The sequence below is a fragment of the Gracilinanus agilis genome, chromosome 1 (assembly GCF_016433145.1).
Source record: "Gracilinanus agilis isolate LMUSP501 chromosome 1, AgileGrace, whole genome shotgun sequence".
NCBI lineage: Eukaryota > Metazoa > Chordata > Mammalia > Didelphimorphia > Didelphidae > Gracilinanus > Gracilinanus agilis.
The window spans coordinates 671,212,901-671,236,262 of NC_058130.1; the positions used below are offsets into that span (position 1 = coordinate 671,212,901).

General features: G+C 41.5%; 1 protein-coding gene across 1 annotated transcript; it reads right to left on the reverse strand.

The window, feature by feature from the left end:
* Positions 1-2,056: 2,056 nt before the first annotated feature.
* KLHL38 (kelch like family member 38) lies at positions 2,057-22,764 on the reverse strand. The gene is made up of 4 exons (XM_044669022.1): positions 22,671-22,764; positions 20,383-21,732; positions 6,080-6,185; positions 2,057-3,435 (listed from the first exon to the last, which is right to left on the reverse strand). The coding sequence occupies exons 2-4, from the start codon at positions 21,730-21,732 to the stop codon at positions 3,146-3,148; spliced, it is 1,746 nt and encodes a 581-aa protein (XP_044524957.1). The 5' UTR covers positions 22,671-22,764; the 3' UTR covers positions 2,057-3,145.
* Positions 22,765-23,362: the final 598 nt, after the last annotated feature.

Consider the following 23,362-nt stretch of genomic DNA (forward strand, 5'->3'; position numbering starts at 1 on the left):
AGAGAGAGAGAGAGAGAGAGAGAGAGAGAGAGAGAGAGAGAGAGAGAGGTGGCCTCCTCTCCTCTCAACTCTGCTTTTCTAGAGCTTTCTTTTCCCAAACTCCTTAGCCTAAGGCCCAAACTATCCTGATGGAGGAGCATGAATAGTAATGACTGAGAATGGAGTGACTCAGAGTTCTGGGTCATGGGGACTCAGTAAACATTGTCAACTTTATCTTTCCTGAAAGATGAGTCAAATCTTATTGGCTCTTTCTAATGGGGGAGATTCCTCTTTCACTGTATCTTCTGCAGGAAAAAAATAAAACATGGCTTCCCCAAACTGTTAGTTAACATCCTTCTGCTTACTGTTCAGAACAGTGTTTTCCCTACTCCCAAGTAGAGGAACAATCATAATAATGATTTACTTTTCTATAGCACTTTGGAGCTTGGTGAGGTAGGCAGAATGCATACTATTGCCATTCCCATTTTACAGATATAGAAACTAAAGCTTGTAGAAACTGGGACATGGTCATTGTCACAGAGCTCTTAGGAGGCAGAACTTGGACTTCAGTTCTAGGGCTTGGGACTTGAGACTCCAAATCTGTATCTCTTTCTACCACACTTCAGTCTATATAGTACCAGAGGAATTATAGTACAGTGGAAAGCGTGCTCAACTTGGGGAGCAAGAGACTTGTGTTCAAATCTTGCTTTACACATCAGGATTTGAACCCAAGCCTTACGAATTCCAAATGAGTATTTTCTCCATTACATCATGGGACATAATCTTGATTGGCTTTGTGACCACAGAAAAATCATTTCATTTCACAGACTTGGTTTCTTCATTTACAAAATGAGGATAATAAAACTTGTGCTCCCTCCCTCACAGAATTGCTGTAAGAAAAGTGCTTGGAAATATGCTGTCGAAATGAGATTTGTTGTCATTTTTACTAGGAGCACATATCAGTTCTTGTTTGTCTTAGGTAGAAGTAGAAGAGATCCCAGCTTTATGACCCTGAGCAAGTCACTTATCCCTGATAGCCTAGGCTTTATTGCTTTTTGTCTTAGAATTGATACTAAGGGGGGCAGTTGGATTGAGAGCCAGTTCTAGAGATGGGAGGTCCTAAGTTCAAATTTGGCCTCAGACATTTCCTACCTGTGTGACCCTGGGCAAGTCACTTAACCCTCACTTCCTAGCTCTTGTCACTCTTCTGCTTAGAACCAATACATGTTATTGATTCTAAGATGGAAGGTAAGGGTTTAAGGAAAAAAAAGAATTACTACTAAGATAGAAGGCAAGGGTTTAAAAATTAAAAAAAAAATAGAAAGGGGTCTTAGAGTCTGGACCTCCAATTTTAAAAGTGGGGGAATTAAGATCCAGATACTTATTTCATATATATTCAGAGCTTTGTTGTTATTTAGCCATTTTTCAGATGTGTCTGACTCTTTGTGACCCCGTTTGGGGTTTTCTTGGCAAAGATACCAGAGTGGTTTGTCATTTCCTTCTCCAGGCTCATTTTACAGCTGAACAAACTAAGGCAAATGGGGTGGAGGGGCTTGCCCAAGGTCATACAGCTAGTAAGTGATTGAGGCTGGATTTGAAGTCAGGAAGATGAGGCTTCAGCCTGACACTATATTCACTGCACCATCTAACTGCCCCAATTCAGAGCCAGAAGGCACCAAAGAGATCATTTAGATGAATCTTCTCATTTTGTAAATGGGGAAACTGAGGCCTGGAGAGATATTTAAGGTAGCAAGGTACCTAAGGTACCTTAGTAAAAAAGCCTGGCTTAAAAACCAAGACTAGAAAACTAGACTTGGAATCATGAAGATCTGGGTTCAAATCCTGCTTCAGATATTCACTGGCTACAAAATCTAGGGTCAGTCATTTGACTTCCAGGGGTCTCAGTATTCTTACCTGCAAAATGAGGGGATTGGACTTGACGGCTTCTAAGGTCTCTTCCAGTTCTAAATCTGATCTTCTTACTAGATCCAACATTCTTTTCCCAGTACCATATGGCATCCCTATACCATAATTTAGGAAGACTCAAGCCAAGGGCAGACTCTAAAGAACACACTGACACGTGAAAAATTTAATCAAATACTTTTGTAGTCAAAACAGTGGGCGGCAGCCGGGCATCCCTTCTCCCAGACCTTCCTCCTGCCCCTCTGGATTGACAGGAAGTTTTAGCCCTGAATAGAGAAGCGACGCTACAGCAGGCAAAGTAAGAAAGTGTCAGAGGGGCGTAATTTCCAGACCTGGGTTTACTCTCCCACTCACACCCTGAGTCATGTTGCCAATTTGTAAAGCTCATGAAGATGAAAGGGGTTCTAGAAATAGCCCGTATTCTTAGCATAAAGGAGAGAGCTGTGTTAGTTAACCTCCTAAAGAACTTGTTGGCTCTCTCCTCCACCCCCCCAAAAAAAAACAATTCTCCTAGCATGATTCCAAAAGAAAATACTGATTTTAATCAAAAGGTTACAGTTCATGCTAGGCTGGAGGAAAACATCAGTTGGTACCAGCAAATGTTATTCCTGGGTTCATAGGATTTCAAGCTGGAGGGGACCTTAGAGATCATCTAATCTAATAATAAGAGCTAGCTTTTGTATGGTGCTTTAAGGTTTGCACAACGCATTGCACACATTGTCTCATTTTATCCCCATAATAGCTCAGTGAGGAAAATGCCATAGGTATTATTTCCCCCATTTTATAGAAGACGATACCAACACTAAAGGACTTGAAGTCCAGCCTTCTTTTCACTGTTCCCCAAGGCCTCTTTATGCCCTCTGGAGTTCTGCTATATTATGGACATAGAGTGATTTAATTAATATATAGGAAGCTCTTGGTGGGGAAACTCCTTTACCCCTCGTGCCACAGATCAGGAACTCATCTGTAACTCATCTTAGAGAATCAAATGGTTTGTCCATGGCCTCATGGCTAGTATGTGTCAGAGAAGGAATTTGAATCCAGGTCTTCCAGTCTCCAAATTTATCACACTATCATCTCTATCAGCCTGAACCTTTTCAGGTCCAGACCATATACATAGAAGTGAGAGGTTCAGAAGAACCCCAAAATAGCCCCTTTTCATGCTGTGAGCTTAGATGTTTAGTATAAGGATCCTTCTGAACCTCCTTCATCCTCCTTTCCATCCATAGTCCTTCTGCTTTCTTTAGGGAGATTCTGAAGGATAAGGTAGGCACTGGAGAGTGAGGCACCCATGATCAAAAAGTTTGTGCGGTAGTCTCCCCTGGGAGGTCCAAGAATCTGTCTCTGGGTCATAGCAATCAAACGAGTCTGAGTCTTCAATGTTGCTCTCTATGGTGAGCCGACGGCCTCCAGTCACGTAGAGCTTGTCCCCAATCACTGTGGCCCCGTGGTGCATCCTCCTATCTTTCATGTCAGCACACTTTACAAATTTGTTGGCTTGAGGGTCATAAGCAAGGAGCCTCCTTGTATAACCTGAGAATAGAGGAATGCATTGTTACCATCAGCAACGCGCTCAGACCGGTCTTGTTCAACACTTTTATCGTTGACGTAGATGAAGGCAGAGACAGCAAGCTCGCCACATGTGCACCTGACCCAGAGTTGGGAGATGTGGCTACCACAGTAGACACAGTTAGAGTCCCAAATTGTCCTGACAGACTAGAACATTGGGCTGAACCTATGAAGCTGAAATTCAATTGGGAAAAACATAGAGTCTTATATTTGCAATTAAGAAATGGACTTCAAAAAGTACACATGAGAAAGTTAGTTGGCAGTTTGAAAAAGCTCTATGGGGTCTTAGAGGGCTATAAATGCAATTTGAGTCAATAACATAATTTTATTCTTTTGGCGTAGCTCTCTGGTTTTATTTGTGTAGGGAGCTCCCCTGTGAGAGAACTTCCTCTATCAACGTAGAATGACAACTTCTCTTCAATTTAAAGGTTTATAGAATTGCCTGGGATACTGAGAGCTTAAGCAAATATGCCTAGGACCCTAATCCAACAGGGATCAGAGGTGGGATTTGAATCTAGGTTTTTTTGAGTCCAAGTCCAGCTATTTATCTTTCACCCTATGCTGCCTCTAAATAGCCAATAAAGCTAATAGATTACGAGACTGTACTTGAACAGCAAGAGAATATTTTGCAGGGGAAAGGGCAGCTAGGTGGATTGAGTGCCAGACCTAGAGGTGGGAGACTCTGGGTTCAAATCTGGTCTCAGACACTTCTTAGTTGTGTGACCTTGGGAAAGTCACTTGACCCCCATTGCCTAGCCCTTACCATTCTTCTGCTTGGAGCCAATATACACTATTGATTCCAAAATGGAAGGCAAGGGTTTAAAAAAAAAGAATATCTTCCTAGAGTAAGGAGATGATAGCCCCATTGTATGGTATTCAGTACATACAGACCACAAATTGGAATATTGTATTCAATTCTGATCATCACATTTTAGGAAGGTCATTGATAAGCCAGGGATTGTTCAGACAAGGCAACTAGAATGGTGGAGGGACTTAAGCTTGTGGAGTATGAGAACTGACAGAATGGAATAGGAGTAGCTAGCCTGGGAAAGAAAAGACTTAGAGCGGACCTAATCTCTTCAATACTAAAAGGCTGGCATGTAGAAGATAGATTAGACTTGTTCTGTTTAGCCCAAGAAGACAGAATTAGAAGTCAAGATTAAAGGCTGAAAAAAGGGCAAATTTAGGCATTATATATAGCATTTCCTAACAATTAGAGCTAGTTCAACATAGAATAACCTGCCTCAGGAGATAGTGAGTTCCCCATCCTTGGAGATCTTTGAGGAAAATCTGGATAACCATTTGTCAGGTGGTTTGCAAGGTGGGTTCTTTTAGGGACATGAGCTATATAGGATGATCCTTAAGGGTCCTCCTAATTCTGGAATTCTGTAAATCTGAATCCATTCCAGCTTTGGGGAATAGCCTATGCAAAAGCAAGAAGGCAAGGGATGGAGATGGAATGCTGCAGGCCAGTCTAGATGGAACATTGAGAGAGGATAGGAAAACAATATGGGTGCAGCCAGGTGGCGCAGTAGATAGAGGATGATCACGAAGACTCATCTTTATGAGTTCAAATCCAGCTTCAGACATTTACTGGCTGTGTGACCCTCACAGCAAGTCACAAGCCCTGTTTCCTTTGCCCTCAGTTTTCTCATCTGTAAAATGAGCTGGGGAAGAAAATGGCATGCCTCTGTAGTATCTTTGCTGAGAAAGCCCCAAATGGGGTCACAGAGCTTTGGACATGCCTGAAAACAACTGAATAACAGAAGGGAAATTACATGCATCCTAGGACTAATTGCTGGAAGGTACCTTAGAGATCACCTATTCCAAACCCTTCATAGCATGGAATGCTCTCCATCTGATAAGGGCTTTAAGGAGCTCGAATGGCCAGTGAACAATTTTGGTTTCTTTTTTTCTTCTCTAAAATGTCAGCTCTCAAGGGGCAAGAGCCACAGTTCATAGCCCAGCAATGTGCAGCATATGCTATCCGATTGACAAAATATGTCACCTAGAAGAGTACAGGCTGCAGGCACCAGGTCAATGCTAAAAGTCTTAAGTGAATTGGGATGATTGCTATCAAGTTCTCATTTCTGGCCACTGGATGCAGTAAACCCAGTACTTGATGCCAAAGCCTTGGTAACTTAAGGTCAGGACATTATCTCTTTAGCTCTGACGTATTTAAATCTGCTCAAGAAGAAGGGGTTGGTATTCTCTCCTTAATGAAATTGAATAAAGAAAGGATAATGAATCTTCTTTCGGATTGCTTCTTATTCCAATAAGAGAGAAATCAATTAAAAAAAAAACAACAGAAACACAAACTAAACAAATGAACATAAATGGCACTTAAGGTTTACAAAGTACTTGCTTCAGGACAGTAATTGGAGGTAAATGATGCTAGGATTGCTATCTTCATGATATAGATGAGGGAACTGAGGCTGAGAGAGGTGAGGGGACTTGCCCAAAGTCCTTTAGGTAGTGAGTGTCAGAGTTGGGATTTCAAGACGAGTGCTCTTCCTAATTTCAGAACGGCAGACTCCTTTTAGTTTCTCTTCTCTAATGGCACTTCCAGGTTTATATCCAAATGTGGTCATCCTTCATGCAAACTAACCTCCAACAATGATGATTTGGCCCCTGAGCACCACTGCTGGAGCACAGACATTCTTGATCATTCTGGTCTCCATTCTGAACCATGTGTTTCTGGAAATATGGTAAACCTGTAAGAGAATATAGCAGGGTCAGAGTAATCAGAGCACAGCATTGTTTTTAAGTCATTAAAGTATATTCTTTATCCAGAAGAAAAGAATGGAGGGTAATTTGATTCTAGATTGATCCCATGATACTCAAAGTTTAATCTTGATGTGGCCAAGAGTTTTCTAAATTAGTCCAACATTTCTGCATAATAAGATGTTCATAGGTTTGAGACCTGGATCACACATAGTTCAACTCTTTTGTTTTTAAAATTTGGCGGACCACTACCTGGGAACTTGTGGGTTATATAAATGGTAAGTATCAGAGAGAGAGGGCTTAAACCCCAATCTTCCAAATCGAGTACAGACATAGATTTAGATGCCAGCTCCATTATCGACTCCCTTTTCTGCTTCTACCCCAGTTTTTCTCTCACTCTAGAGATGTATTTGTTTCTGTCTCTCTGGTGAGGTAGTACCCAAGCCAGTCATACTCACTTCCTTCCTGACTCTTCTTATTCTCTGGCTTTTTACACCTTCTTTCCCCAGCCTAACTTTTTCAGCTCCTTTTTGGGTATTGGATCCCCCCATTAGAATGTAAGATCCTTCAGAAGGAGAACCATCTTTCTTTTTACCTGTACTTTTTGGGAGATTTTCTATCTATAGCACTTAGCATAGTCTATATAGCAAGTGCTTAATAAATGCTCTGTCTTTCTATCTACCTACCTATCCACCTCTTTTCTTGTGTATGCATCCATCTCTCTTTCTTATCATCTCTTTATCCGTCACTATCTCACACTTTCCATCTTTATCTCTGTCTATTCATCTCTCTATGCATCTATCCATCCATCTCTTTCTCCGCCCTTTCTTTCCCTTTTTCTGTCTCTCTGTCTCTGGCTGTCTGTCTCCCTTTCCCTCTCCCTTTCTTCTCCTTCTCCCTCCCCCCCTCTCTTTCCCTCCCCTCTCTCTCCCTCTTCCTCCCTCCCTCTCTCTCTCTCCCCCTTTCTCTGTCTCTCCCTCCCCCCTCTCTCTGTCTGTCTGTCTGTCTGTCTGTCTCTCTCTGTCTCTGTCTCTGTCTCTCTCTCTCTCCTTTATAGGGAGGAAATGACTGGCCCAGGGTCACACCCCTGACTCCACATCCTTCCTTCCCTCTACACTAGTGATGGTGAACCTTTTAGAAGGTCAGGTGATGTGAGAAATGTTCTCAGGCAAGGGGGAGGGGAGCAGCCTGGATACCCACCCCCATCCCTCTGACATTCTAGTAATGAAATCTGGTGAATTCTGTGCTGGGGTGACAACACACATGCTCACAGAGAGGACTCTGAGTGCCCCCTCTGGCACACGTGCCATTGTTTGCCACCATGGCTCTACAGCATGTTGGCTCTCAGAGTTTTTAATGTACTCCCCTCTAATAGAACACATAGAGACATTATACCTTCTAGACCTTTTTTTCCCCATCAGTTTAATGCTATATATCTCCCACTTTTCAATATACCTTGAAGGCAAGAGAAAAGGGTCTGAGTTCTACTTATTTCATTTGGAACAGGTGAGGTGGCCCTTTGAGCCATTTAGCACAGAATCAGAATCTGAGAGTTTGAAGGTACCAAAGAGGTCATTTAATTTAGCTTATGCTTGAATGAGAATCTTCATTACACAACCCACAGTAAATGAGCATCCAATCTTATCTTGGAAACCTTTTGTGAACAGGAACCCTTCACTTCCTGAGGCAGCCCACTCCACTTTTGGGGTAGCTCTAATTAGTAGGAGGGGCAAGGAGTTGGTACAGTGGATAGAGTACAGGTCCTGGAGTCAGGAAAATCTGGGTTCAAATCTGCCCTCAGACACTTAGTAGCTATGTAACCTTGAGCAAGACACTTCGCTCTGTTTGCCTCAGTTTCTTCATCTATAAAATGAACTGGAGAAGGAAATGGCAAACCACTCTAGTATTTTTACTAAGAAAACCCCAAATGGGAACACAAAGAGTTGGACACAACTGAAATGACTGAAAAAAAATTGGTAGGGGATCTTTCCCTTACGGTTTCATTGATCTGTACCTGGATGGGATCTCAGAAGACATTTAGCTCAGTTCTTTCGTTTTCTAGATTAGGAAATGGAAGCGTAGGGTGATAAAATGATCTACTCAAGATCACCCAGGCCATAGCAGAAGTGGGAGGTCCTCTGACTTGAGAACCAACTCTCCATTGTACCACACTGCCTCCACATACCAAACCCAAATCAGTCTCTTAATTCTTGTTTACAAATAACAGTGGGAGTTTTGCCTTTTATTAAGGATGTTTATTCCTCTGACTAAAGGAAGAAGAAAGTGAAAGAATAAAGGAAAAAGAAAGAGAAGAAAGGCAATATTTCAGCAATGGCTCCATGTAAAATAAAAGCTGAATTCTGATGGAGCTGAAATCTCTCTCAGTCTCAATTTCCTCATGTGACAAGTAGGAGCAATCATACCACCTGCCTTAAAGAGATGTGATAATATGTGGAAAGGGCTTTTGTAAACCTTAAAGTGCCATATAAATGTCAGCTATCCTCCTCCTCATTGCTATTAGACACACCTGTGAGGTATAATGCTTACAGTGTCCCAATATAGTGGTTGGGAAATACTGTATTAACTAATTATTCCCTATATAAATTTTATTGTGTGAATTTCTTCTTTTAAAATAACAAAGATAAGTAACATTTATGTAGCACTTATTTTGTGCTAAGCATTGTGCTAAACACTTTGTAAATATTATCTCTTTTCGTCCTCACAACAACTCTGAGTGTTAGGTGATTTTGTTATCCCCATTTTTGCAGCTGAGGAAAGGGAGGCATTTAAGTAGTAAATACTGAGGCTGGATTTGAACTCAAGTCTTTACTCTAAGTCCTATGCTCTATCCACTGAGCCAGCCAGGTGCCCTTCCCCAAAGTACCTTAAATTGAAAATAATCTGTTCAAGAGAAACTTGGGGATTATCATTTTCATAATTCTCATATGAGTATACTTAAGCATGGAAATGTATTAGAGGTAGAATGTCCCTCTTTGGAGAAATTAATAGAATAAGTTCTTATTTGTTCAACTGTCTAAAGAGGATCCCATCTGAAAGTAGGAGTGCACCTCCAGGGGTTTCTCTTGGTCTGTTGATTCAATGAAACAAGGAAGCAATAACGTATTAGAGGAAAAGAAAAAGCAATAAGCCAGATCTCAGTGTTGCTAATCATCTTTGAAAAATACCTGAAAATCCTCTTGGGAAAAGCTAATCTAGATTGTATTTTGTTCAGGTGAATAATGCTACCCTATTATCTTTTCTGAGTGTGTGTTAGGGATAGTTTCGTGAATAGAATAATAATGATCATAATAATAGAATTTTATAGATCCTCAAGGTTTACAAAACAGCATATGTATGTAACCTCCTTTGATTCTCATTTGATTAAATATTTTCTTAGTAATCTTAACCACCCCTTGGAAGTGGAAGTGTCAATTTAGCCTGTAGGAGAAAAGGCTTGGAGTAAACCACTGAAAGAAACATGATAGCTGTGTATAAATAGTCAAGGACTGATATATGGAAAAGAGACTACACTAATTCCATTTCCTGAGAGGGCAAAACGAAGAGCCTGGGTAGAAGATAGAGAGGCGAATTTTGGGTTAAAAAAAGACAAATTTCATCACAGAGTTTTTTAAACATAAATGGACTTTACCAGAAGAGGATGACTTCTCTGTTGTTGGAGGGTATCAAATAGAAGCTGTCAGGGAAGTTATGGAGAGGATTGCAATGGATTAGGAGCTCAAAATGAGTCAGTGTAAAGTTGTGGAAGCCATAAAAACTAGAGCAATTTTAGGCCTAGGCTTCAGATTAAGGAAGTCCTGTTGTATATATCTAGGATGTGTTGTGTTCAGGTCTCAGTGCCACATTTAGGAAGAACATCAATTAGCTTGGGGATGTCTAGGGGAGGGTCCCCGAGATAGTAGACGACCTTGAAATCATCATCATCATAACTGCCAGCATTTATATAGTACTTTGAGGTTTACAAAGGGCTTTACAAATTTTATCTCATTTTATCCTCCCCAAAACCCTAGGACAGGGGTCGGCAACCTTTTTGGCCGTGAGAGCCACAAATGCCACATATTTTAAAATGTAATTTCGTGAGAACATACAGTACTCACAGTTCACACTCCTGTAACGGCGCCTGAAAAAAAATTGGCTTTATGGCTCCTGCAGAAAGAGCCATATCTGGCCCTCAAAAGAGCCAGATATGGCTAGAGAGCCATACGTTGCGGACCCCTGCCCTAGGAGGTAGGTGCTATTATTATCCTTATGTTATAAATGAAGGAACTGAGACATATGAGATCGTGTCCTCTGCAGATTAGTTTAAGGAACCAAGAATATTAAGCTTTGAGAACAGAAGAGTTAACAGGCACATGATAAATGTCTTCTAGTATTTGAAGGATTGTCAAGCAGAAGAATTATACATGTTTTGTTTGGCATTAGAGGGCAGACGCAGGAACAACAGGTGGAAATTGAATAGAGGTAGATTGTAGCTTGAAATAAAGGCAAAACTTCCTAATAACTAGATCTAGTGGGAAATGGGCTTCCTTGAAGTATGGTGGACTCCTTAGCACGGGAAGACTTCAAGTAGAGGACAGATGACCACTCATCTGGTATGTCATAAATTGGGACTCTTATTCAGGTAAGTACTAGAGTAGATGGCCTCTGAAGTCCTTTCCAGTTCTGAGGTTCTCTGGTCCTACAGAGTGTCAGACATTGTCCCATCCAGAACTTATCCAGTTTATCAAACTTAACAAGATTACCCAATGGCAGAGTCAGGAGCAAAGGCTGGGTGATATGACAAAAAAATTGCATGCCCGATCTGAGTAGCAAACCCCACTTGTAACTTTTGAAGGCTCATACCCTGTTTCTCAAACCAAACCCCAAAGTTGTGCTTAAAAATCCCAACCTGCTTCATCAAATAACTCTAAACATTCATCTTCAATATGTTTGAATGAGTGAGATTCCCATTTGAAAGCCAGGACTAAGCAGCCAAGAAAAGCATCTGAACCTACTACTTTTAACGTTTTTTTTTTTTCCCCATTGCTCCAACTGAAAACCGCCACATGTATTATACTTCTTGGCTCTGTGGCTTGTTTGATTGTATCATTTAATTCTTGAAAGGGTAGTGTGGATGATTCAGAGGTTTTCAGAGTGAGATTGTGTTCTATTCTTCCTTGCTGAGGAAGTAGAAGACCAAATCACAAATCCCTTTCTCTCCCTATGGGAAGGTAGCAGGCATAGGGTAAGAAGGACAGCCAAAGAGAATGGGTTGGTTGGGAGAGAGGGTGCCCCTTAGTCTCACATGGCATCACGTAGGCATAGAGTGGCATGAATAGGTGATAAAATTCCTCATTATACCTGCCTTCTATGGTTACAGGTTGGGGAAGGCCAAGGGTGACTCTCCCCATCTATACGAAGGGAGGGTTGTAAAAATCTGTTGGTAATGGGTAAGTAATCAGCCTGGGGATTAGCTGAAAGCAGGCTAGACAATAGATGATGAGTCAGTAAGTATGAGCAATAAGAAAAACAAGCATTACGTTAGTTAAGACCAAGAGTAGGAGGGGAGCATTTGGGGGAAGTGAAGTTAAGACAGGGCACCTATGAAGAACCGGTTCAGACAGACTTCCTTGTGTGGGAACTAGGGAAAGAGAACAACCATTTCAGATTGTCAGGCAGTTCTGTGTGAACTGGGGGAAAGAGAGGGATGGAAAAAGAGCTTTAAAAATACTTGTTTTCTCAAAAGTTAAAATTTAGAGACAATTATTCCCAAGGAAATAGTTCTTGGTAAGCTGAAGATCAGAGGCAGCAGAATGGAAAAGCTGTGCTAGATTTAGAGGCAGCTGACCTGGGTTCAAATCATGGTTTGGTTCTTTACTATCTGGCAAGTTCTCGGGCAAGTTTTTTTTTTAATCTATGAAATCTGTAAAAAGTATCTGTAAAACAAAGGGTTTGGGATTAGATGGCCTTTAATGTCTCTTCCAGCTTTAAATATATGATCCTAGGACATATAATGCCATGAAGAGTGAAGATAAAAATAGGGAAGAATTAGGAAGAGAAACAAGGGTTATCGCTTGCCCATCTTTTCCCCTTTTGCTCAGGGTACAGTAATCAAATCAATTTATCAACTGCAACTGGAAAAGAAATGATGGTTTGCTCATCTGATTTCTCATATCATCCCTGGGATTGGTCATACCAAAGCTCCCTTCCTTAGCTACCACTCCCTCATAATAAATGCTTTATTCTCATAGTAGAATGCAAGCTTCATTAAGTCAGAGACAATGTGTAGCTTTTGTTGTCTAAGAATGCCTGGCATAATGCCTGGCACATATTAGGTGCTTAATAAATTCTGATTGACAGTTGATTGATTGATTGAGTCTTGAGATCTAGAAGGAGAAAGATTTTGGCTGGGAAAGAGTTAATTTGGCTACCTGTATATAGTCAATTCTCTCCAATGACTCAGATAAAGTAAAGTATTTCCTTGGTCTGTAAGGGCCTGCCCACTTACTGGTGATTTACTAGAGAGATGGAGAAATAGAGGGAAATAAGGGAATTGGTTGCCTCTGACCATTATCAAGCACCTTGAAGCTAGGATTGCAGGTGATGGAAAGAGAAGGCTTAAATAGCTCAGAGCAATAAATTTGTAGGCAATTCTATTCTCTAGGACTCAGTTTTAATAGAGGACTCAACTGGTGACTTAATGGAAAGGGTTTGAACATGCCAATATTGAGGGAGGGCACCACCACTAGGAGAAGGGAATTTCTCTTTAGATGAATGGGGTCTGAATTGGCATTCAAGCAAGTGTTAATTCAAAGACAAGGTTAAGTCAGGATTGTTTCTCTGGAAAAATACAATCTAAAGAGTTAATAGAGTCTTAAGCAGAAAATCAGATGGAAGAATAAAGACACAGGGCTAGAGACCAGTGGGTCAGGGGAAGAAGAGGGATCCAACCCATCTTTCCCAAACTTTTGTTTGTCAAAGAAGCTGCCTAAATGTTTGCCCCAAGCCATGCTGATAGGATGGAGGGGCACGAGTTGGCTAAGTCAATCAGGTTGCGGTCTTGGACATCATTCCTCCCAGAATTTCTCATCAGATCTTCAGACCATGATATGACATAAATGGAAGGATGTTGTTAATTCCAGGATATATTTCTTGTGCGCTGGATCCATGTCTTATTCTCAGACCTGTGTCCATGCCCTATCTAACTTCTCAGATGGCTATATGTGTACCATATTTTCCACAGGTGAAGTGGTAATGCCTTCATGGAGGGTAAGAAACCGGGGCTAATTAGAATTGTCCAAGACAAATGGTAGATTAGCTGCTGGTGGACTGGCTTCAAAAGGTCTGGCTGAGATTTCATGCTGTGAAGTTTCTAGTCTGTAGAAAGCTTTTTCAGAGGATTCCATGTTTATCCATGGAGCCAAGCCATTTATCCATGTTTAGGATAATGTATCTTGTCCAACAAATCTTTGTGATCAGGAATAACAATGAAGTTGAACTTGCTGGAAAAAAAATGCACAATTGGGTGCAGCTAGGTGGTTCAGTGGATTGAGAGCCAGGCCTACAGACAGGATGTTCTGGGTTCAAATCTGGCCTTAGGCATTTCCTAGCTGTGTGACTCTGGGCAAGTCACTTAACCTCCATTGTCCAGCCCTTACTGCTCTTCTGCCTTAGAATCAATACTTCTAAGACAGATGATAAGGGTTTTAATTTTCTTTTTGAAGGTAAGGTTTTTTAAAAAAATAAAAATAAAGCATATATCCATGTGGCATTGATGGTCTGAGGGTGGGGAGTTCTGAAGATTGTTTGGTTTATTATAATCAGCATGGACAATGATGAGATCCCATTCTCCCTTGAGATAATGCCTCTAAACTGAAAATGCAGCCTTAACTATGAGCTACCCTTTCCCCCAATCAATCAACTGATAAATAAGTGCAATAACAGTATAGTATCATCTAGAATAGTACAACATAGTATAATATGGTAGAGCATAGCAGAGTATAGTGAGTATACTTTTCTTCTTTTGGTCAACATCTATGTTGGGTTGGGAGAATAGAGTAAGGTGGCATGGACTGTAAGAGAATGAATGGCCCATATGATGACATCAGATGCAGAGGAGTGGTTTCCATTATGAATGATTTCTATGGTTCCCAACATGTCAAGATAAGGACAGAGGTGAGCCAGTTCTTTGGGTTGAACCTTCCTCTGTGTTGTATACTTATAGAAAGTTTTTGGATTGTACCAGCAATAGAGGTTCTATTAGGTGGAGAACATGGGGATAAAGCTAGGATGAAAGTTCATGAATTTGAAGAGTCATTGTAGAGCTTCTGAGGAGGCAAAGATCTTTCTCCCACAGCAGGATGAATCTACTTTGCAGTGATCCAGATGTATACTTTGCCAGCTTTTACACATTTTAGCAACATTACCTCCTTCTGAAATCAGTATTTCTGGATCAAAAGGCAGGCATTCTTTTAGCGCTCTTTGGGCATAGTTCCAAATTGCCATTCAGAATGGTTGGATCAATTCACAACTCCACCAGCAATGCATTAATGTCCCAATGTTGCCACATCCCCATCAACATTCATTACTCTCCCCTGCTGTCATTTTAGCCAATCTGCTGGGTGTGAGGTGATACCTCAGAGTTGCTTTGGTTTGCTTTGCTCTAATTATTAGAGATTTAGAACATTTTCTCATGTGCTTATTGATAGTTTTGATTTCTTTATCTGAAAATTGCCTATTCATGTCCCTTGCCCATTTATCGATTGGAGAATGGCTTGATTTTTTGTACAACTGATTTAGCTCCTTGTATATTTGAGTAATTAGACCTTTGTCAGAGTTTTTTGTTATAAAGATTTTTTCGCAGTTTGTTGTTTCCCTTCTGATTTTAGTTGCATTTTTTTTGCTTGTACAAAACCTTTTTAATTTAATGAACTTGAAATGATTTATTTTACATTTTGTAATTTTTTCTAACTCTTGCTTGATTTTAAAATCTTTCCTTTCCCAGAGATCTGACAAATATAGTATTCTGTGTTCACCTAATTTTCTTATAGTTTCCTTCTTTATATTCAAGTCATTCACCACTCTGAATTTATCTTGGTATAGGGTGTGAGATGTTGATCTAAACCTAATCTCTCCCATATTGTTTTCCAATTTTCCATTGCTGGGTTTGTACCCCAAAGAGATAAAGACATGTACAAAAATATTTATAGCTGCGCTCTTTGTGGTGGCAAAAAACTGGAAAACAAGGGTATGCCCTTCAATTGGGGAATGGCTAAACAAATTGTGGTATATGCTGGTGATGGAATACTATTGTGCTCAAAGGAATAATAAACTGGAGAAATTCCATGTGAACTGGAATGACCTCCAGGAATTGAACATTATGCACAGAGTCTGATACACTATGGTAAAATAGGATGTAATAGACTTCTGTACTAGCAGCGATGCAATGACCCAGGACAACTCTGAGGGATTTATGAAAAAGAACACTACCTACATTCAGAGGAAGAACTACAGGAGTGGAAACACAGAAGAAAAACAACTGCTTGAACACATGGGTTGATGTGGACATGATTAGGATGTAGACTCTTAATGACTACCCTAGAACAATTATCAATAATATGGAAATAGGTCTTGATTGACGACACAGGAAGAAACCAGTGGAAATGCGTGTTGGTTACTGAGGGGTGGGGAGTGGGGGAGAGAGAGAGCAAGAACATGAATCATGTAACCATGGAAAAATTTTTCTAAAAAAATTAAAAAAAAAAAGAAATCAGTATTTCTCCAATTTGGCAAATAGCTGATATTGTTATTAGGTATGTGAAAATGGTTTGGGTCCATCCTGAGTGCTGGGAAGGCTCCCTGGAGTATGTGTATGAACTCATCTTTGAGCTCAACTGCCACTCCCTGTTGAAGCAGACTTGAAACACCAATTTCATGAATCTCTGCCAATGAAAAGTAGCAATGAACAAACAAGCCGTGTCCATACAGGTGTGACAGGCAGGTTTCCATTCATTTCCCCTACACATACAGATAAGCTTCTGTAAGCTTCAGAGATAGAATTTTTTTGTGTGTGATCGTAACCTCTTCTATTTGATATTTTAAATCTGATAGTAGGGTAACAGGTAGTGGTGAAATAGGTCTTATAAGATAACATATGTAAAGTGCTTTGCAAATCTCAAAATGCTACAATGCTACATATGTGTTAGCTATTATTATTATTGAGTTGTGGACTCAGAATCAGGAAGATTTCAAATAGAATGCCATCTCAGACTCCAACTGACTATATAATTTGAGGTTTCAAAATTTCCAAGGGGGCTACTTTCTCTGGAATGAATAGATCAGCTGGCTGAGATTGGGTCTCCTAGAAGTAAGGTGATTATTCAGTTGAATAGAATACATAAAAACTTCTCTTTCATGACCATTCTATCTATCTATCTATCTATCTATCTATCTATCTATCTATCTATCTATCTATCTATCTATCTATCTATCTATCTATCCATCTATCCATCTGTCTGCCTGTCTCTATCTAATCAATTATTCTGCCACAGGGAAAGGAGCTCTGGTTTAGTAATCTCAAAGGCCTGGGTGGGGGGTGGGAGGTGTAGATACTATCTAGAATGTATAGAGGCAGCCAACAAGTTTTTGGTACTGTTGGGAAGAGGGGAGAAGTGAGGTCTTTGGACTGAACACCTAGCTGTTTTCCCATTCAGATCTATAGTGGCTTAGTCTCTTTGGTCATTAACTGGTCCAATCTGAAATGAATTCTCATAGACTATTTCCAGACCAGTGGATTAGCATAGGAAGTCTAGGATATTTATCCTCTCTGGTCCATAATAGAATTCATAAAATTCACAGAGACCCTTAAGTTCTCTTTAATTGGTGGCAGAGCTGGAACCAGCAACACCACAAGTTCTTGGCAGTTTGACATCAAGTATAAGAAATAGGTAAGTTTGGGGAAGGATATTAGGCTCAGGGATGGGTGAGAGATGCAGTGTGGCTGAGTGAGAAGTGTATTGGATTGGAGTTAAGAGGACCTGGATCCAGCAGCTTGCTCTGCCATTTATGTGTCCTTGGGCCAAGACACTTAAACTTTGAATGCCTTGATTTCCTCATCTGTAAAAGATGGGGTTGGATAGATGACCTTTATGATTCCAAGATTACAGTTTTTAATTTATGATTCTATGAGAAGTCTCATTCTTCTAGTGGTAGGGAGGCATTGGATATAGTATACACTGCTTTTTCCCAACTGTCTCCCATTGTTCCATGGATTCCCAGGGTTAGGCTAAAATGATAACAGAGGGGACTTCAGTTGTGACTAAATGCAGCTACTGCATTCATTGTAGACTGAAGTCTACACATTTCTGTATAAGTCCGTGTGTGTGTGTGTGTGTGTGTGTGTGTGTGTGTGTGTGGTAAGTTGGTAGCAACACCCTTTCAGATTGATTCATTGCAGATGGGAGAGGGCAAATCTTCTGAGAATTGATCCATTAAGGCAAGGGGATTGATGCTGAGGCTTGACTTAAAGTCAAGAAGCAATTGCATATTTTACTACAGTTCCTTCCTCTGGCTAGAGTCAAATCACTGCCTAGCAATCTTGGGTCCAAACATATGGGATAGGGGATGTCTCAATTCCTAAAGGACCCTCTCAATATTGTGTATTAGAAGGCTATTTTCAGTGACCCAGAAGTCATTTTGCCCTTTTGGCATGTTACCAGGAAAACTCCATTGCCTTAGACTTTGGGGAATGCCCAAGGGAGGAGATTCAAATGAACTAGAAAGCTTGGAAAGTCCTCCACCCATCCCTTGAAAGAACCAGGGAAAGGGCAGCTGGGTGGCTCCGTGGATTGAGAGCCAAGCCTAGAAATAGGAGATCCTGGGTCCAAATCTGGCCTTAAACATTTCATAGCTGTGTGGCCCTGGGCCATTCACTTTACCCCCATTACATAACCCTTATCACTCTTCTGTCTTGGAACCAATACACACTATTGATTCTAAGATGGAAGGTAAGGAAAGGAAGGAAGGAAAGAAAAAGGAAGAAAGGAAGGGAGGGAGGAAGAAAGGAGAGAAGAAAAGAAGAAAGAAAGAACCTGGGGGACTCTAGGTACTATCAGAGAAAGTGACACCAGCTTAGACCAAGCCAGCCATTCACTTTACTCAGAGTGGTCCATGCATCTTGCAGAACAGCCATTTCCTCAGAAGACTGTGCTATCACCAAAGTTTCAGAGTCTCTGGAAACCTCTACTAAAGAGTTTCAGATATGGTTCTGATGTTGTCAGCCACAGGCTATGCACCTTTGGAGTCACATTGTAATCACACTGTAATGCTCCTGCCACCAGTACTGGTAATTAGGGATAGTACCAGGGTTAGAAGGGCCTAATTCCCTCCTAATGAAGAGGGGCAGAATACAGATAGGATCCAAATGAAGACAAATCATTAGGCCAGACCAGGTAGATTCCAGAGCTCCTTTGAATTGCCCACATCCAAAGGAGTTAAATAGAAGGTGAGAAATTGGTTGTAGGAGCAAAAATTTAACTATAACAGGAGACAAGATTCAAAGAAAGGAGACTTTGTTTGGCTCAATTTGTATCCCTATAGCTTAGCTTCTGCATTTTAAAGTGATTTTTATGCATTTCCTGCCCTGACCCAATAGTGATAGGTTTACTGGTTATTGTTTGGGTTGGCTATGCCTCTCCATGAGTCAGCCATTCCCAAAAGGCTCTAGACCAGTGATGGCAAACCTTTTAGAGATGGAGTGCCTGAACTGCAGCCTCATGCTGCTGCATGTGAACCCCTTGCCTTACCCCAGAGAGGGGAGGAAAGAAGTGCTCCCCTTGGGTTGCTGGGCAGAGGGGTGGGTGACGTGAGGAATGTCTTCAGGTGCAGCGGAGAGGGGGAGGTGAGCAGTCCCCTCTGGCATGTATGCCATAGGTTCACCAACAAGGCCTTATATTCTCTTGACTTGATTGGGCCCCCAGGAGATATGGATAGAAGATCTTGTGTTTCTGTGGCTATGAAAGCATTCAACTTAGAAACTAGAATGACAGTTTTTAGCAAAGAAACTCACCTGCAATGCAAAGGGTCCCCTTGGCCCCCCACATGCTCAGCTGTTGCTTTTGAGAACTCATCTGACCTGATGATTCCTCAAATCATCAACAGCAGCTGATACCCAGGGTCCTCAAAAGCCTTGATCCAAAAAGGATAGGCTCACTTCCCCTCTGAATTATTGATTGGTGTCAGGAGAAGTGACCAGAGTGCAAATGCATGCCAGTTCCACTTTAAGGTATTCCTGATATTTTACTGGGTCAAGGGTGTGGGGAGAGGGGTGAAGGGAGGAAATTCAACCTGGACTCTGATAAGGCTTCATTTACTCTTTCAATTAAGTGAACTGTTAAACAGGGATGGTCATTAGGATGAAAAGAATGATGAACATGGGTTTGAGTTTTGGCTTTCTCACTTACTAGCTATTTGAGTGAATCATTTCACATCTTCAGAGTCTCAATTGTAAAGTGGGCTGACAATACTTATATTCCCTACCTTGCAGGATTACCATGAGGATATAATGTATGTAAAAAGAGATATAATGAATGTAAAACACTTTACAACTATAAAATATTATATAAATGTTAGCTACTGAGTTTGTGTCTGGGTAGCCAAGGCATGACCTTTCTACAGAGTGAAAAACAATGGTTAAAGATGCCTCTAGGGCAGCTGGGTGACTCTTTGGATGGAGATCCAGGCCTAGGGACAGGAATTCCTAGGTTCAAATCTGGCCTCAGACACTTCCCAGCTGTGTGACCCTGGGCAAGTCACTTAACTCCCATTGCCTAGCCCTTACCACTCTTCTGCCTTGGAACCAATATATAGTATTGATTCTAAGATGAAAGGTAAGGACTTAAAAAAAAAAAAGAAAATGGGGGAAAAATGTTGTTGGAGATAGAATTCTGGGCTGGGACCTAGATTCTAATTCTATCTCTGACATTTGCCAGTTGTGTGCATGTGAGCAAGTCGCTTGGTCATTATGAACCTCAGTTTCTTTATTTGTAAAATGAGGATGATAATATTTAGCACTTATGGTACCTCAGAGTAGTAAGGCTCAAATGAGGTAAGACATGAAAAATGCACTGTGAGCCTGCAAGTGCTATATAAATGTCAGATATGCCTACAAAAGTTGCTAAAGATTAAGTTTACCTGTATGAGTCTGACAGGATTTTGCATAATGTCTTCTCCTCCAAAAAGATAGAGTCTTTGGTCTTTCACAGCTACTGCAGGGTGAAGGACAGCTACTGGCATGCTGGCCACATTCTCCCAGACATCATGGATACTGTTGTACCTCTCCATGGAACTCATTATCTCCTGGTTTTCTCCGATTCCTCCAATGGAGAAGATATAGTTCTTATAGGCTGTACTTCGATGGGAATATCGGGCCACCAGCATGGGCTCCCCCAGCCTCCACTGATTGAGTTTCAGGGAGAAGATATAAACACTGGGACTGACTTGCCTCTTCCCTACCCCAATAGACATCCCCCCTAGCACGTAGGCGCTACTGTGCAAGGGGACGGCGGAGGCTTTGTAAAGGCGGGCTGGGAGCTTGGCAAGGCACCGCCATTGGCCAGTCTTCTCATGGTACAGCAGGACCTCCCTGGTGGTCTGCTGATTGTCTTTTCTCCCTCCCAAGAGGATGAGGAAATCACGGTGAGAATCTCTCCGAGGGACGTGCCACAGCGGCTTGAGGTCTGGGCTCCCGGTGCCGTACAAAGAAAACACTTGTCTCCTCACCACCTCCAAGATGGCTTGGCACGCTGGCGAGGACTGAAGGAGGGAGTCGTTGACGATGAAATGGAAGAAGAAGGTTGGGTGGACATATTGGAGCCTGACTTTCTTGAACAGTTCTTGGATATATTCTTTCCGGGCCTGGAGGTCATGCCTGATCCAGACCATTAATGTTTCAAACACTTCTTCTTCCTCACCACAGAGCGCATCGTCTCCCAGGTACTCACTCAGTTCTAAGGGACACAGCTCTTTTAAGTCTTCCGATAAGGCTACTTCTGGGAAGCACCGTAGGGCCATTGATCTGGCTTTCTGTTTGAGGCTCTCGCAGCTCAAAGTGTCAGAGAGTCTGATCATGCTGAGGCAGTTGCTAGGGGTCATTTGCTTCTGAAGATATAATGAACAGGCTTCAAAAAGCCTGAGGTATTGCAACATGGATGCAGCCTCCATCAAGTTCAGGACATTCTCTGCAGTGATATGAACCTCCCCAGAGTACACGTACAGGACGATCTCCTGTAGAGTATTGGCATTGATACCTTTCAGATCAATTCTGGCTTGAGCACTCTCTCTGAAGTTGCTGCAGAACATGGCCTGGAAGTAAGGGCTGCTGGAGGCCAGGACATTTCTGTGGCAGGGTACTTCACAGCTCCCAATGCATATAGTCACATCAATCAGGATCCTTTTTTGCCTTAAGACATTTAGCTGCCTCAAGAGAACAGAGGAGAAGTCCTCATCTTTGAAAAGTAGTCCCTCGGGTGACTCCCCATCCATCTTGACACAAAGAGAGAAATCAATGGATTGTTACCAAGTCTAGGTAGCTGCAGATGAATCAAGGCAGATCATCTATGTCTGTCTCAATCTCTTGAATCTCATAGATTTCCTTATGAATATTGATGAACAAAGATGGGGAAATAAAAGTCACACTGCATCTAGATCTCTGAAATTTATTTGTCTGTTTTTGTTTTTCCCTCTTATTATTTGCTTGCTATTGTTGTAGTCAAAGTGAACAAATGAAAGTGAACTGGGATGATGGGGTCTTCTGGTAATCTGACATAGAAAACCCCCCAAAAACACATGTTGCAAATTATTTGCCTGAGGCTGAAATGGTAGCCTAAAATATTGAAGTCACAGAACATTAGAGTTGGAAAAGAATTTACTGATCATCTATCCTAACTCCCTTGTTTAATAGAAAAGGAAACTGAGATTTTGGGAGCAAAGTATTTGCCCCAAATCACAGAGATACCAAGAAGCTCAGCCAAGATTTGAATACAGAACTCTTGACTACAAAGTTGACTACAGATCTCGTCACCAATGCCTGGGATTCTTTCTACTATCCCACAGTGAGGCAACAGTTAATTTCATTTTGTACACTAGAAATAAACAGTTTTTTTCATGGTTTTCAACAGATTTGTCATCTAGTAAAGGCATGCGTCTCTTCCTGGGTCTTAGTCATTCCCCAAACATGTAATGTTGGCAACTCTGCCCTCCGGTAACAGATAGACTCATTCCAGAAAATGAGTGAGAACCTTGCTGTTGTTTGTTATTGGTTTTATTTTTTTTTTAAATCATGGCTTTCCCCCACTCCCCAACCCCCTTTTTGGTTTATGTGATAAACAGAAAACAAAGACAGCAAGTTTCTGGTCTGGGTTTGTTTTGATGGCAACTGACAGCTTCTACCTGCAGGGTAATGGAATGATAGAGATATTTACCTTCTGCTTTTTGCCCCCGACAGCCACTGACTCCCGAGTCGTTTATTCTCCCTCGAGATTTTCCATCATTAGGACACAAGTGAAACTGTAAACCTAGGACTCTCCTTCAGCTGGCAAGTGATTTATACAGGGCGATTTCAGGATTTGTTTATTCTGAAGGTATTTTCACTGCCTTCTGGAGCTTTGTGAAAGAACTACCGGGCAGAGAGACATTGTATACATTCCATGACTAAGAATAGTTACATATGTACTTTCCACTCTTCTCACATGTGACTTTCCAGTTGCCTTTTGCAACAAGTTGAGCAGGGCTGGCAGGAGCCACGCATGCCCAGGGGATGTTTTGCTGGCTGGGGTTTGCATCAGTAAAAATAGAGCCTCACATGAAGCTTCTCTTTTATTAAAAGACCTTGCTGCCCCCTTGGAATACCCCACGGCCCGTATCCTGAAAGTGCCTGGGAATTTGAGAAGTCTCTAAATAGGATTCAGGGCTCAGACTTCCCAGCTTCCTTTAGAGCCAAGCTCCAGGTGTACCTGAGATGACAGAAGGATTTTCTTTCTCCCCTCAGTCATTAGCCTGCTCTCACTGGAAAGTACTTGGTGTAGACTTTGGACATTGTTGCTTGTGAACACACCGTATCCCCGGATCCCTAGTAGAGGGCAGGGACCATTTCACTTTTGTCTTGGTATCCTCA